Genomic DNA, 14,916 nt, shown 5'->3' with positions numbered 1-14,916 from the left:
GACATAAAAACTTTAGAAATGAAGAGGTAAATGTATATTACTTAAAGCAACCTGATGGGAGTTCTGTGCAATGATTAGATATCATTTGTTTAGAAATACAAATATTCTTAAATTTCCAGCAAATTTGTATTTACCCCAAAGACTTCAATTTTCTTAGTGTATTTTAGTCTTCAAAGCAATGGGTTGCACAGTGCAGATTCACATTTTCTCGAATGTATCAGGTACTATGAACACACTGTATTATCCATCCTCTCTTCATCCTCCTCTTCCCCACCACCTGCCTTCCTCTTCCCCTTCAACTTTCACGTCATTTTAGACGCGTGCCACAATCAACAAACGAGAGAAAACATACAACATGTCTTCCTGATTCTTATTTTACTTAATGTGTTGAACTCCAGTCCCATTTATTTCCTTCAACTAATGCCATTATTAATTGCAAAAACAAAATCCTATTGTAAATACATATTTCATTTATCCATCCATCCATTGATGGACTCTTACACTGACTCCACAGCTTGGCTATTGTGAATAGAACTGGACAATGCCACAATAAACATGGGTGATCAAGTGTATGCTTAGATGTCCAGAACTGTTATCGCTGGGTCATATGACAGTTCTATTTTTAGTTTATTGTGGAACTCCCATACTGGTTTCCATAGTAGCTACTCTGGCTTATATTCTCTCCAGTGATGGTCAGGAGTTCCTCTTGGACACATGCTCCCTAGTGCTTGTTTGCTTGCTAGCTTTTTAAATGACAGCCACTCTGACTAGGTTGGAATTGAATTGAACTGTAGTTTTGATGTGCATTTCCCTGATGGTTAAAGATATTGAACATTTTTCACGTATTACTGGCTACGTAGTCTTCATCTTTTCAGAAATAAGCCTGAGAATTTTGTTTGCTCATTTAAATGACTGGATGGTTTAGCTGTGTGGAGTTTAGTTTTTTGAGTTCTTTACATGTTCTAGATATTAATCCTCTGCTGGCCGTAAAGCAGATTTTCATCTGTTCTGTAGGCAGCCTCTTCACTCTGCTGTGTCCTTCGATGTGCAGAAGTCTTTTAATTTCATGCGATCTCACTTAGAAGCCTTTTGATTTCATGCGCTCTCACTTGCGCGATTCTACTATTTCCAGAGCTAATGAAATGCTAAGAATGTATTTTCTCTCTAAGAATGTGGCTTAATATTAGGATCCCTTTGCTCTTGGTTTGTTCGTTTCTTTGGTTTGGATAGCTAACCCTCTTGAAAATGTGAACTTTTAAAGAGCTGTGTCACCACGCTGAAGTCACTGTTTGGGTGTGTTATTGCTGGTTTGTGAGACTAAGAAACAAGAGACCGTAGGAGAGGGTAAAATCCACACATAAGCTGGCACCATATGTTCAAGTTTATTGTACAGTCCCAAGTTACACATTGGAAACAAAGCAGAACGCGGTACCTACTTGTACTAACTCAAACCAAGTTAGCAAACGGCAGATTTCAGGACAGACTCATTTTATGTCTCACCCAATGTGGGCGATCACGAGAGAAGCCAAAGAAAATTACCTTCCATGTTACTTAAAGAGCAAAGTAATTTGACAGACACACCTTCTAAGTTACCCCAAGATGATGAAAGTGTTTTAAAACAAATATGGAACAGTTCATTTTCCACCTAAAATAAAATGCAGAATGAATAGTTTAGAAGTAAAAAACTTCACCTGTGTATCTACAACTACAGCAGAATTTTCTGCTAACAACAACAACAAATACTAATAAGTCTCTATTGAGATTAGGCTTACTAAATTAATAATGACTTATATGTTTCGTTACATTGTTATATTGCACTTGAGAACAATGACAACAAATACCAAAGATCCAGTACCCCTCACAGAAAGCATACCATAGCAGGAATCACACAGAATGCCAGTGTATACTGCAGACAGCACATCCACAGGTTCATAGTTCAGAGACCTTTTGCAAATCACTAGACATTAAGCAATTTTATTTGTCTTTTTGGATCCCATAACACAATTTTGTTTGTCTTTTCCCCTTACTCATCAAATTAAATATACAAGCCACCCATGAATAAAAACAAGGTGACATTCAGATAGGTGATGGCCACACAGGTATTCTAGAACTCTCCTTCTCCATGAGGCTCTTCAGGACATTCTGCCACACGGGAACAGATGCCACCTTAGCACTCTATTGCCCTACAAGAACCAGCTGCTCTATCTGTACTTTGCCACAGAAATCCCTCCTTGGGGTTAGGCTCACTATCAAAACCCACACTGCTGTCTTAAAGCAACAGCAAAACTTGTCTGCTATTAGTCAATTTCCTCACTACATAAATAATGTTGTATTCGTGAGGATTAACTAATAAGTAATTTCATAATTCAAGTAGAATTAAGACAATACCTTTTGACTGCTTCACCTTTTATAGTTATTCAGAGTTATGATGATAATTAAACATAAGTGGGGGTGGGGGGGGTTGATCCTGACACAGATGTTTTAAAATATCAACTCTAAAAAATATCTCTGAAGAAATCAGTATTGGTGTCAATATTTCTCACATGTGTCAAATGTCCTCTGGAACACTCAATTTTTTTTTCTGAACTAGATGATGAGAACTTTATACTTAGAAATGAATTTTAATTCTCAGTAAATTACAAATATGAAGCTAAAATGATCTTTTGATATTCTGTCGAATATATTCATATGCTGCTATAGAATAAAAAAATCAACATTCTTTTCAGAATTGACTTTGAAATAACAGTTGCTAATTTTACAGAGATACAAAGTTATACTTTTTCAAAGACTGTAGAAAACTACACCCCATGTTAATTTCCAGTTGCAACATCTTTCAAACTCTAACATAAAGTTATTCCTTGGCAAAGAAGCCATAAAAGAATAACTGTAAAAGTCAATACTGATTCTATTGCCAGAGTGGATTTCATTGATTTTCAAGAATGACAGCTATTATACAGGTAGACAGAAAAGGTAAAAGTTTTTATAGGCCAACTGAGTAACTGCATGGTGGTGGGCAACACTTGGCCCTAAGATAAAAATATTTCTTAAAAGAATTTAAATTTATTGGTTAAAAATATACTTATGCATATAATTATGATCTTACAAGCCATTAAAAAATTTTATACCCCAAAAGTTATTAAAAGTTCATTAAAGCTAAATATAGGGTCCTGTCTCTATTCTAACTTGTACAATTCACCGAAATGTGCTTCATGTTATGAAAATAAATTCTCCAAATTAGCTCAGCCATATGCACATGGAATTAACACAAGATATGGTGAGACAAACTTCACTTATTTTTAAAATGTAGAAAAATATTCAATTATTTAAGAGAAATATTTTTCATTCTTTAATGAGGACAGTTTAAAAAGCTATTAAAATTCTCAACTTCTAGCGCATAACATGATGTAATTGCACAAAAATAGCTGTAATTGATAGTCATCCCATGGCCTTGAGGAACTGTGAATAAATCAGAGCCACTTAAGACCATAACTTGCTAACTCTGCTGCCTTTATTAAAGCCCCAGAAAATTTATGTTAACAAATGTAAGAAAGCTTTAGAAGATTGTCAGTAACCTGAGCTGCTTATAAAAATACTTTTTTAGCATTTATTCTGACAGCTGAGGCAGGTTTTATGCATTGCTTGCTTAACCTGAGGTAATACCCATGCTAGAAGCAAACCACCAGCTACCTTTGGAATGCTAATTCCAGGCATTTCTCGTGGGGTGAGGGTGGGAGATCCAGGCTCCTACAGGTAATAAAGACAGTCTTGACCCATTCTCCATTTTGGAAATAGAAGGAAATTATGAATACAGGAGAAAAATAAGTTAACACCAATTAGAAGCTCCGGTCTAATTAAAGAATGTCATTTTGATGGGCAGTTACAGCAGAGAGCCACAGAGAGGGCCTTTTGACCTTTTATGTGTAGCAAACAGCCAGACAAAGGAAATAGATGTACCTCAGAAACAACTTCCAACTCCTATGGCTTCAATCATCATCATTACTCAGATGAGATCAAACTATTGCTTAATGAGTATTTTTAATTATTGAATTTCAGCATGAAATGGTTTAAAGGATTTGATATAGAATTTAAATTACAAAAGCTAAAATACAATGCAGACTAAATATAAATAAAAACCTAATTTCCGTATAAAAATACTGTACCGTTGTTAATACAGGAAACTACTGTTTTCCCCCAGTGTTGAGGATTAAACTCAGGGACTTGCACATGCTTTGAAGTGAGCTATAGCCCCAGGAAAGAATTTTGATGGTATCAGATTTTTTTTTAAAGTTCTACTACATAAATGATATTAAAATCTAAGTCCATGCAATTTCAGAGTCTTCAGCAGCTTACGAAATCAACTGTAGTGTAATGTATACTAATGTTCTAAGTACCTGTGCAAAATTACTGACGCTAAGGTCTAAATTTGAATTGCTTTAAAACTCCTAATTGCTTTAACATAACATCGAAGAAGAGAGAAACCTCACATAGTAAATTAGAAACAGTAACTGAAGAGGTACCGTGTTATATAATGTGGTAACTCAAGTGCCTTATGTACACTGAACAAGGATTATCACTTGAAATTTCCTCACTTAAATGCATAAAAACACTCGCCAGTGTATGTGAAGTAAATGTTAAGCTGAACCTATTCATAAAGAGAAGTTGGCAAATACTCATTTCAGTTTTGTGGGTAAACCGAGGCTACTGGGTACCCTCGGCAATACAATCTTGGGATTTTGTTCTTCATGAAAGATGTATAAATCTATCACCAAAGTGGTAACTTTAGTGGATCCAGAAGCGGCGCAGCTTAAGAACCGCAGTTAGGTTTCAGAGTTCCCTTCGCCGTTCTCATGAGGTTGGAGTTGTTCTCGTTCCTGCTCTTCTTGAGGTGGTCGGACACGTTTAAAAAAGCCCATCTGTCAGTCAGAGAAAAAGCATAGCTCTCTCAACAGAAGGTGAAAAATACGACTGAGTGACTCTATCAACAGCTTGAAAATTCCAACGGCATTTTTGTTTAGTTTCCCATCCTGAAATGAGCCCGGCTCACCAGCGTCATTGTGGCTCCGTTTCTTCTCTTCTTTACTCTTTACACCCCCCCCCCACTATGCCTTCCCTTTTTCTCCTCGTCTCTCCCCTTCCCTCCCAAAGTCCATTACTTACCCTGTACATTACAAACACCAGAACAGCCAGTAACAAGAGCCCCGCGAGAACTGCCAAGATGATGACCCACACGGGCACAGGCATGGGCGCCGGCTGAATGCCCCAGGTGATGTTAGTGGTGACCTGTGGGGAAACACACTGGGCTTTAGACAGCTCTCTGACTTGGTCAGTACATGACTTACTTTTAATTTTTATTTTAGTGGTATTCACATTATGTTCTTTTTCCACACAATAATTCAGTGAGTCCACATTAGGTGTCAACAGCATGCACACAAAGCTCCCATCAGGTTTCATACGAAATGACCGGAAAATAACCCAATACAGATCATGACAGCTGATCCCATTTTCAATATTTAAATATCTTCAAAATTTGTTTACTTATTGTAGTTAGTTACCAACCTCATAACTTAGTGAGGAGAAAGTAACCAAAAACATCTCCCAACAAATTTGGTATACAGTTTAAAAAAAAAAAAAAAAACCTGTTACATAAGACAAAGCACTAAAGAAAAAGGCCCAGCTCTAGTGACTCTAGGATAAGGGAATAAAGGGCACCATAGGACAAGGGTATAATCCTGGGTCAGTGAGATGATTCAGCAGCTAAAGACAGTTGCCGCCACAAATGATAATCTAGATTCAATCCTCAGGTAATCTAGGTTCAATCCTCAGGTCCCAAATGATGGAAGGAAAAAAAAACCGTTCTGGAAAATTGTCCTCTGACCTCCACAGGCACACTGTGACATGTGCCCCATCACCACCACCACAACAAATGTAATTTTTTAAAAAAAGAAGGAAATGCTTTCAAGTCTAAAATGTTAATCCTCTCAAATAACTTCATTACTTTCAATTATTGTAGTTAAACTTCCATTAAAAAAATTGAAAGTGTTTGCACTGAGTGCATTCGTTCACTTTCTGAACCCAGTGGCTTACTAGTGTGGCGTTGAAGAGATCCTCGATCGGAAGATTCTTGTAGGGAAACTCTATGATGTTAAATGAAGCAGACGACTTCAGGGAGTAAGATTGGTTCTGGTTCTCCTTCTGAATGGGAACAACAACAGGTGGTTTCTTAGGTAGCAGGCCTTTACTACTCCTCAGAAAAATGTCTGACTCTGCTGCTACATCTATCTGCTTACATTCATAAACGTCTCGGTCCACAACAGGGATTTCACATACAGGATGGCACTCTTCCCACGATCCAGGCGACCAACCTGGCAGACGATCTGCAAGCACTTAGCAACTCCACAACCCTGCCAGAATGAATCATTTTTACTTACAAAATAAGACCACATTGTCTTTTTTTAACATTAACATTTAACATTTGAACATGAAGCATTCTTACGTGAAGGCGGAAGAGAAATTGTAGAGATCGTTCTGTATTTTAGGAATAACGCTTAACAAACAAGCCAACAGTTAACTCTGTGCTCTTGTTACATTGCTTTTTGTTGTAATTTTTGTTTGTTTTGAAACAGGGTCCTGTTTTATAGTCCTAGCTGTCCTGGACCTCACTATGTAGACTAAGCTGGCCTGGAACTCACAGAGAGATCCACCTGCTCCTGCCTCCCTAGTGCTGGGATTAAAGGTATGGGCCGTCACAACCAGCAAAAGCAGTGTTTTGTTTTGTTTTGTTTTTTTTAAACATAAATTATTCTAGAAACAGAAAATATATAATATCGAAAAGTTCGTTTTTACGACAACTCAACATTCTTTAGGCAACCCCTCAACGTGGTAATTTTAAGACATAAACATCGGATCACAGTAACACTGTAGAAAAGCAAAGGAAGCAGTGAACCTTTAATTGTTCTTCTGTGTGAGACCTGCAGAGAGAAAAAATCACATGCTGATGACATCTGCCATAAGTAGTGTTTTCAGCAAGAACTTGAAGGCACACAGGGACACAAATATCCACCACCTTCCGTGTGCTGGTCACATTGCACGATGTCACAGGCATACACCTCACAGCAGTGCTGTCCAGTGAGAGGCACCAGGAGGAGAAATGAGCTTCCTCCACCCGATAACAGGCATCTGACAGAATCATAACTAACCCTACATTCAGAGATGACCACAGACAAGGCAAGGGGTGTGGGCATGCCGCTTCTAGTCAACTGCACAGTTCCGATCGGCGTGCTTCAACAGCAGCATAGTGAACAGGTAAAGAAAAGCTCTCTCTCAGTAGATGAAAAGATCTTACATGTTAAATAGGTACGCAAAAACAAACAACAACAAAAAGCAAACTACACTAAAACTAATAAAGAGCTAATAGTACAGACACAAAAAACAGCAAGATCTTGCAGGGTACAAGTTCAACATACAAAAACGACTTGGAGTTTGTACACTAGCAACAGCATCCAAAAGGACACTAAGCATCTCAACCGTTACAAGTGCAAAGCTGGTACACTAACAACTAAGAAATACTGTTGGAAGGAGTCAAAGAAGAGCAAACTGGAGAGCCTGTGTTCTAGGCAGGAGTTTTCAAACTCACAAACTGCTAATAAGATACAAATGGCCCGAAGAAATGTCCAAGCTAACCTGAAAGTCCATAAGGAGTTGCTATAACTACCATACATTCAAAATCACCTTGAAAAGAAGAAAATAAGCCAAACATGGTGGCTCCAGCTTGTATTCCCAGCACTCAGGAAGCTGAGGCAGGAGGATCAGTACAAATTCCAGACCAACATGAGCTACAGTGAGATCAAGAAAGGAAGAGAGAAAGAAAAATATATAGAGAGAGAACAAGAAGAAGGAAAGAAAGGAAGAGGGAAATAGAGCTATAGTAACAAAAATAATTTGCTATCACCATTAAGAATACACATAGAAGCTGAGCATTGGTGACGCATGCCTTTAATCCCAGCACTCGGGAGGCAGAGGCAGGCAGATCTCTGTGAGTTTGAGGCCAGCCTGGTCTACAAAGCAAGTTCCAGGAAAGGTGCAAAGCTATACAGGGAAACCCTGTCTCAAAAAAACAAACAAACAAACAAAAAACAAAACAAAAAAAAACACATAGAAATCAAGAGAATAGAATTAAGCAAGAAGTAGAGGTGTGTGAGTCAGTAAAGTGCCTGCTGGCAAGCATAAAGAACTGACTTCTGATCCCGGCACCCACAGAATAAAGGCACAGAAGCACATTCTAGCAATCCTACTGCTAGGAAGGAAGAAACAGGAGAATCCCCGAGGCTCGTTAGCCAGCTAGTCTGGCCTATCAAAGAGGTCCAGGTTCAGTGAGAGACTCTGTCTCTTCAGAAGGCACTAGAAGGAAAACTTCAGTCTGAAGAAGTTAAATAGACACAAAGGAATAAATAATCCAGAACAGTAAATCAAAAAGAAAAAAAAAAAGAACAAATAAACAGAAATCACTGATAACTCTTGATATTAATGGTCTCTATTCCCTAATAAGAAGACACAGACTAACATATTTGATTAGAGAACAGGATCCATCCTTCTGCTGCATCCAAGAAACACACATCATATCAAGAAAAGATATCACCTAGGTGTAATAGGACAGAAAAAGGTATTCCAAACAAATGTACACAAGAAGCAAGCAGATATAGATATTTTAATTGCTCAGAAATAAGACATCAAAGCAAAACTAATCTGAAGAGATAGGGTAGGGCACAGTATAATTAAAGGAAAGATCCATGAACAAGATATTGCAATTCTGAACACTTATCCACCAAATACAAGTTCATAAAAGAAACACTCGTACAGCAAAATCATATATTGACTCTTACACAGTGATAATGAGTAACTTCAATACACAACTCTTGCTAATAAACAGATCATCCAGACACAAATTAAACAGAGAATTGCTGGAGTTAAATAATTTCATAAATGTACCTAGCAGACACGTAGAGATCATCTCACACATACACTACAAAATATACCTTCTTCTAAGTAACTCATGGAACCTTCTCCAAAGTTGACTACATACTAGGGCACAAAGCAACTCTCAATAGATATAAGAAAATTGAAATAATACCCTGCATCCTACCTGACCACCATAGATTAAAGCCCAGATATTAACAATAGAAAGTTTACAAACTCATGGAAACTGAACTTACTATTGAATGAAAAATGGGTCACGGCTAAAATTAAGATGGAAATTAAAAACTATTTAGAATTGAATGAAAATGAAAATACAACATACTTGATCCTACAGGACACAATGAAGGCAATTCTAAGAGGCAAGTTCATAGCACTAAGTGCCTATATCAAAAAAACTGGAGAAATCTCATTAATAACTTAGTAACATACCTGAAAGTTATAGAACAACAAGATAAAATAATACACAAAAAAGAACAGATGGCAATAAATAATCAAACTCAGGGCTGAAATCAGTAGAATATGAACAATAACAACAAAGAACCAATAAAATGAAGAGTTAGTTCTTTAAGAAAATTAACAAAACAGACAAATCCTTAGCCAAATTAACTAAAAGATGGACAGAAGAGATCCAAATTGGTGCCATTAAAGATGAAAAGGGAGACATTACATCAGACATCAAGGAAACTCAGAGAATCATAAAGACATACTTTAAAAATGTACATTTCACCAAACTGGAAAACCTTAAAGATATATGTGAAATATACAACCTACCAAAGTTAAATCAAGATCAAATAAGCAACTTAAACAAACTTACAACCCCTAGTGAATAGAAACAGTAATTAAAACTCTTTCAACCAAAAACAGTCCAGGGCCAAATGAATTCAGTGCCACATTCTACCAGACCGTTAAAGAAGAATGAATGCCAATACTCCTCAAATTATTCTGCAAAATAGAAACTAAAGGAACGCTGCCTGATTATTTTAATAGGCCACAATTACCCTGATATCTAACCACACAAAATGATCCAACAAAAAAAATTATAGACCAATATGCCTTATGAACATAAATTTATCAATACAATACTTACAAACCCTTGCAAATACACATCCAAAGAATCATCCACTATGGTCAAGTTAGTTTAATTCCAGAAATTCAGGGATGGTTCAACATATATAAATCAATAAAGTAATCCACTATACAAACTCAAACACAAAAAAATACATCATCTTCTTATTAGATGTACAAGAGATCTTTGACAAAATCCAACATCCTTTCATGATAAAAAATAGGGATACAAGAGACATTCCTCAACATAATAAAGACAATTTACACCAAGCCTGTCACCAACATCAACCTAAATATAGAGAAACTCAAAGCATTTCCATTAAAATACGAAACAAGACAATGATGTCCATTCTCTCTATACCTACTCAATATGAAGTCTTAGCTGGAGCAACTGAAGGAGATTAAGAGAATACAAATAGGAAAGGAATAAATAAAAATATCTTTATTTGCAGATGATATCTACTTATACATAAAAGACCCTAAGGCCTCCACCAGGAAACCTCTACTTTCAGCAAAGTAGCAGGATTTAAAATTTAACACATAAAGATCAGCAGCCTTCCTACATACAAATGACAGACTGAGGAAGAAATCAAGGAAACAACACCTTCACAACAGCCAACAACCAAACAAACAAACAAATAAAATCTTGGGATAATTCTAACCAACCAAGTGAAAGACTTGTATTAAACCAAAGCAAAGAAAGAAACTGTAGAAGAGACCAGAATGTGTGCTCATGGGTCAGTAGTATTAACATTGTGAAAATGGCCATCTTACCAAAAGCAATCCCCATCAAAATTCCAATAGTTCTTTTCCTTTTGAGAAGACAAAGCCAGGCGGTGGTGGCGCACGCCTTTAATCCCAGCACTCAGGAGGCAGAGGCAGGCAGATCTCTGTGAGTTCAAGGCCAGTCTGGTCTACAGAGGGAGTTCCAGGAAAGGCTCCAAAGCTACACAAGAGAAACTCTGTCTTGAAACACCCCCCAAAAAAAAAATTTAAAAATTTAAAAAACAATCTTTAACTTCATATGGAAACTCAAAAGCTCAAGATAGCTAAAACAATCCTGCATAATAAAAGAATTGCTGGAGGTATCACCATTCCAGATTTCAAACTGTACTACAGAGCTCTAATAAAAACAGCATGGTACTGAAGTAAAACCCAACATGTTGATCTATGGCTCTAACAGTAGATCCAGACAAAAGTCCACACAGCTACAGAAAATTGATTTTTAGCAAGGAAGCAAAAACTACACACTGAAAAAAAGACAGCATCTTCAATAAATGGTGCTGGTCAAACTAGATGGCTGCATGTAGAAGAATGAAAACAGATTTATATCTATTACCCTACACAAAAGACAATTCCAAATAGATCAAGGACCTCAACATAAGACCAGATACCCTGAATCTGGTAGAACAGAAAATGGAGAACAGGCTTGAACTTGTTGGCACAGGAAAGGACTTTCTGAACAGAACACTGTTAGTCCAGTCAGTCACTAAGACCAACAATTAGTAGATGAGACCTCACACAGCTGAAAAGCTTCTATATGACAAAGGACATCACCATTCGAGCAAAGCAGCAGCCTACGGAAAGGGAAAAGATCTTTACCAATTATACATCTGATAGAAGGTTAGTATCTAGAATACAAAAAGAAGGAAAAGAAAAGAAACTACCTGAACATCAAAAAAACAAATAACACAATTAAAATAAGGCACAGAATTAAACAAAGAGTTCTTAAAGGATGAAACACAAAAGGCTGGGAAACAAAGCAATGTTAAGCACTCTTAATCCCTGGTCGGGAAATGCAAATTAAAACTACTTTGAGATTTCATCTTACCGGAGGCAGAATGATCAAGATCAATAAAACAAATGACAGCTCATGCTGGTGGGGGTGTGGGGCAAGGGGAACACTTATTCATTGCTGGTGGGTGTGCAATCTGCTACAGCCACTGTGGAAACCAATGTGGCAGCTACTCAGGAAGCTAGGAATTGGTCTACCTTAAGATGTAGCTATACAACTCTTGAGGATGTACCCAAAGGACTCTACATGATACTTGTTCATCCATGTTTGTTGTCGCCCTATTCGTATAGCCAGAAATTGGAAACAGCCTAGATGTCCATCAACTGATGAATGGATAACGAAAATGCGGTCCATTTACACAACAGTGGCCAAGAACCTGAGACTGGATAGGTCATGGGAGAAGGGAAAAACCTAATACTATTTATTATTTTGCTTAAGAAACATACCAATAAAATGACTCCTAATGACATACTATTATACCCATAGGTCAGCGCCTAATTCAACCCACATCAGAGAAGCTTCTTCTTGCAGTAGACGAGAATTAACACAGAGACCCATAACTGGACAATGTGCAGAGAATGAAAGACTTTGAAGTACTCAGTCCTAAATGAGATGTCTTTATCAAAGCTCCTCCCCTTAAGGTTTTAATGTGAAGTCTATGTGGAAAAGAAGGCAGAAAAATTCTACGAGCCAGAGGTAATGGATGACTGAGGAAAGGTTTTCTGGAAACAACAGGACTGGTATACATATGAACTCACAGAAACCATAACAGCATGTCCAAACCCTGCAAAGATTCAAGCCAAGGGGCGGGGGTGGGGATGGGGGGGAGCTGAGGGAAAGTGAACATGGGGTCTGACCCCTGACTAAAAACCTAGCTGTAACTGATGCCCACTGGCAAAGGGAGAAATCGCTTTCTCCAAGAGTCTCTCTGGCTATATCAACCACACTCCAGGGCAGGCTCCACGCTCGGCAAGAGTTGGCCAACACAAAAGGAACTCGATAGTATTCTTGTGGACGTTTTTCATTTTGCTTTGCTTTGGCACTTTTCTGTCTTATTGGTCTTTCGCTTTGCTTTGGCACTTTTCTGTCTTATTGGTCTTTCGCTTTGCTTTGGCACTTTTCTGTCTTATTGGTCTTTCGCTTTCTTTTTTCCCCCCTCTGTTTCTGTATTTTTGTGGGATTTTTTTGTATTTTTTTCTTCTTATTTCTTTCAAAGAGAAAAAGAAAAAGAACATAAAATTAGGTGAGTAGGAAGGTGGAGGAGTATCTGGGAGGAACTCATCAAAATATATCGTATTAAAAACATTTTGATATAAAAATAAATAAATACTAATTTTTTTAAAGCAAAGTGGGGAAGAGAGAAACAAAGTGTGGGAGACAAGGTACAAACAGCGAGACAGCCAGTCCCAGATGGTGTGTGGGTTATAGACTATTACATTATAAAGCCTATTACATTAGGAGCTCTGATTATTTTTCTTTTTATGAATATTTTATTTTTAAATATGTGTATCTCTATGAGGATAAGAAATCATGACTGCAAACATGGTATTCTTTGAAACCAGACATGTAGGCTCCCTCTGGAGCTGTGGTTATAGCTGAGAGCTGCCTGCTGTGGGTATTAGGAACCAAATTCAGATCCCCTGGAGAAGCAGCTGATGCTCTAAACTACTGGCCTCTGTCTCCAGCCACCTGTAATTTTTGTGAGTCAGCTGAGAAGGTCCTGGAGTCAAAGAACCCCAACAGGTTCTGTGGTAAATAAACTCTAGGGGAGATAAGAGGCCACGGTAGGTAAAAGTCAAGAGAAAGAGAGTGGTCTAAGTCACACTGAAGGAGTGGAGCTGGTGGAGGGGGTCAGAATTGAGTGCTTTACGAAGTAGAAAGTGATGACATTTGATGAAATGTCAGGTGGTGTTGAGCGATACAGAAGGATTTGTACAGAGAATGAATGGAGTTTATATTCACTACACATGGGTCATCGTGGGAAGAGAGGCATTGGGAAAACTCCATGATGTATTTTCAGATTAGCTGTTTTCTGATAGACATGTAAGAGGAATTCTAATCAGCAGATGAACAGCCCCTGAGGTTCAATGTGGGATCTGAAAATGGAGACCGACGAGGAGGAGGAGGAGGAGGAGGAGGAGGAGGAGGAGTGCAGACAGAGAACCAGGAGAGATGATGCCCTTGAAAAGATGATGCAAGGCAAAGTCAGTATCGGAACAATGAGCCTGGTAAAGGACCTAGAACTAGGTTAGAGAAAAACCGTGTTTGTGGGCTGGCAAGATAGCTTAGCAGGTAAAGGTTCTCATCACCAACCTTGAAGACTTGAGTTCATTCCCTCCCTAGGGCCCATATATCAGAAGCAAAGGAGTCACTCCCAAAATCTGCCCTCCGACCTTCACAGGTATACCAAGGCAAGTGTGTGCCACAAATACACAAACACACACAAATGAAAACACACAAACACAGGGGTTTTTTTTGTTTGTTTTTTGTTTTTTTTTTTTTAATAGTCATTGTAGGGGATAGTAGGGCACACCTTTAATCCCAGCACTTGGGAGGTAAAGGCAGGCAGATCTCTGAGTTCGAGGGTAGCCTGGGCTACAGAGTGAGTTTCAGGACAGGCACCAAAGCTACACAGAGAAACCCTGTCTCAAAAAACAAACAAACAAACAAACAAACAAAAAACGATCTATTAAATGACCGGTTGGGAACAAGAAGAGCAGAGGACTGAAGGATGCAGATCCCACTGCTGCTGACACTTTGTGTCCGTCTGTCCCACAATCGCGTATTTTTAGGTCTTTAGCCTGTGCGTCCGTGGGATGGCACTTACCAAAGTGTGAACATCTCCCTCAGCAGGGGTGAGATCCCGCTTGGTGATGAGATGACTGCGTTCTCCTGGTCCAGGAGCAGAGTCATTCTTTTCGGGGGTCTGCACAGACGAGACGTGGATTGCGTGGTCAGGCAGTGGTTAAATGGCAATGGGAAACAGCTCACATTGATATCTGGGCATTGATACTTAGATAGGATTAACACACAGTCCATGAAAATGTGGTAAGACAGAAAATGTACCGCTTAGTGGTCAGTGA

The 14,916-nt window shown here is 38.3% G+C and overlaps 1 protein-coding gene across 1 annotated transcript in view; it reads right to left on the bottom strand.

Annotated features, from left to right (window-relative positions):
• Positions 1 to 1,358: 1,358 nt before the first annotated feature.
• The window catches only part of Itgav (integrin subunit alpha V), an 80,326-nt gene continuing 66,768 nt past the window's right edge, over positions 1,359 to 14,916 (bottom strand). The window contains exons 26-30 of the mRNA XM_036186638.1: positions 14,661 to 14,759; positions 6,288 to 6,401; positions 6,085 to 6,192; positions 5,158 to 5,280; positions 1,359 to 4,913 (exon numbers count right to left, since the gene is read on the bottom strand). Coding sequence (XP_036042531.1) covers positions 4,818 to 4,913; positions 5,158 to 5,280; positions 6,085 to 6,192; positions 6,288 to 6,401; positions 14,661 to 14,759 — 540 coding nt within the window. The 3' untranslated portion in view covers positions 1,359 to 4,817. The remainder of the gene's footprint in view (positions 4,914 to 5,157; positions 5,281 to 6,084; positions 6,193 to 6,287; positions 6,402 to 14,660; positions 14,760 to 14,916) is intronic.

This window comes from Onychomys torridus, chromosome 4 (genome assembly GCF_903995425.1).
Source record: "Onychomys torridus chromosome 4, mOncTor1.1, whole genome shotgun sequence".
NCBI lineage: Eukaryota > Metazoa > Chordata > Mammalia > Rodentia > Cricetidae > Onychomys > Onychomys torridus.
Note: the sequence above shows the minus strand (reverse complement) of the source record. Positions and strands in the feature narration are given on the sequence as shown.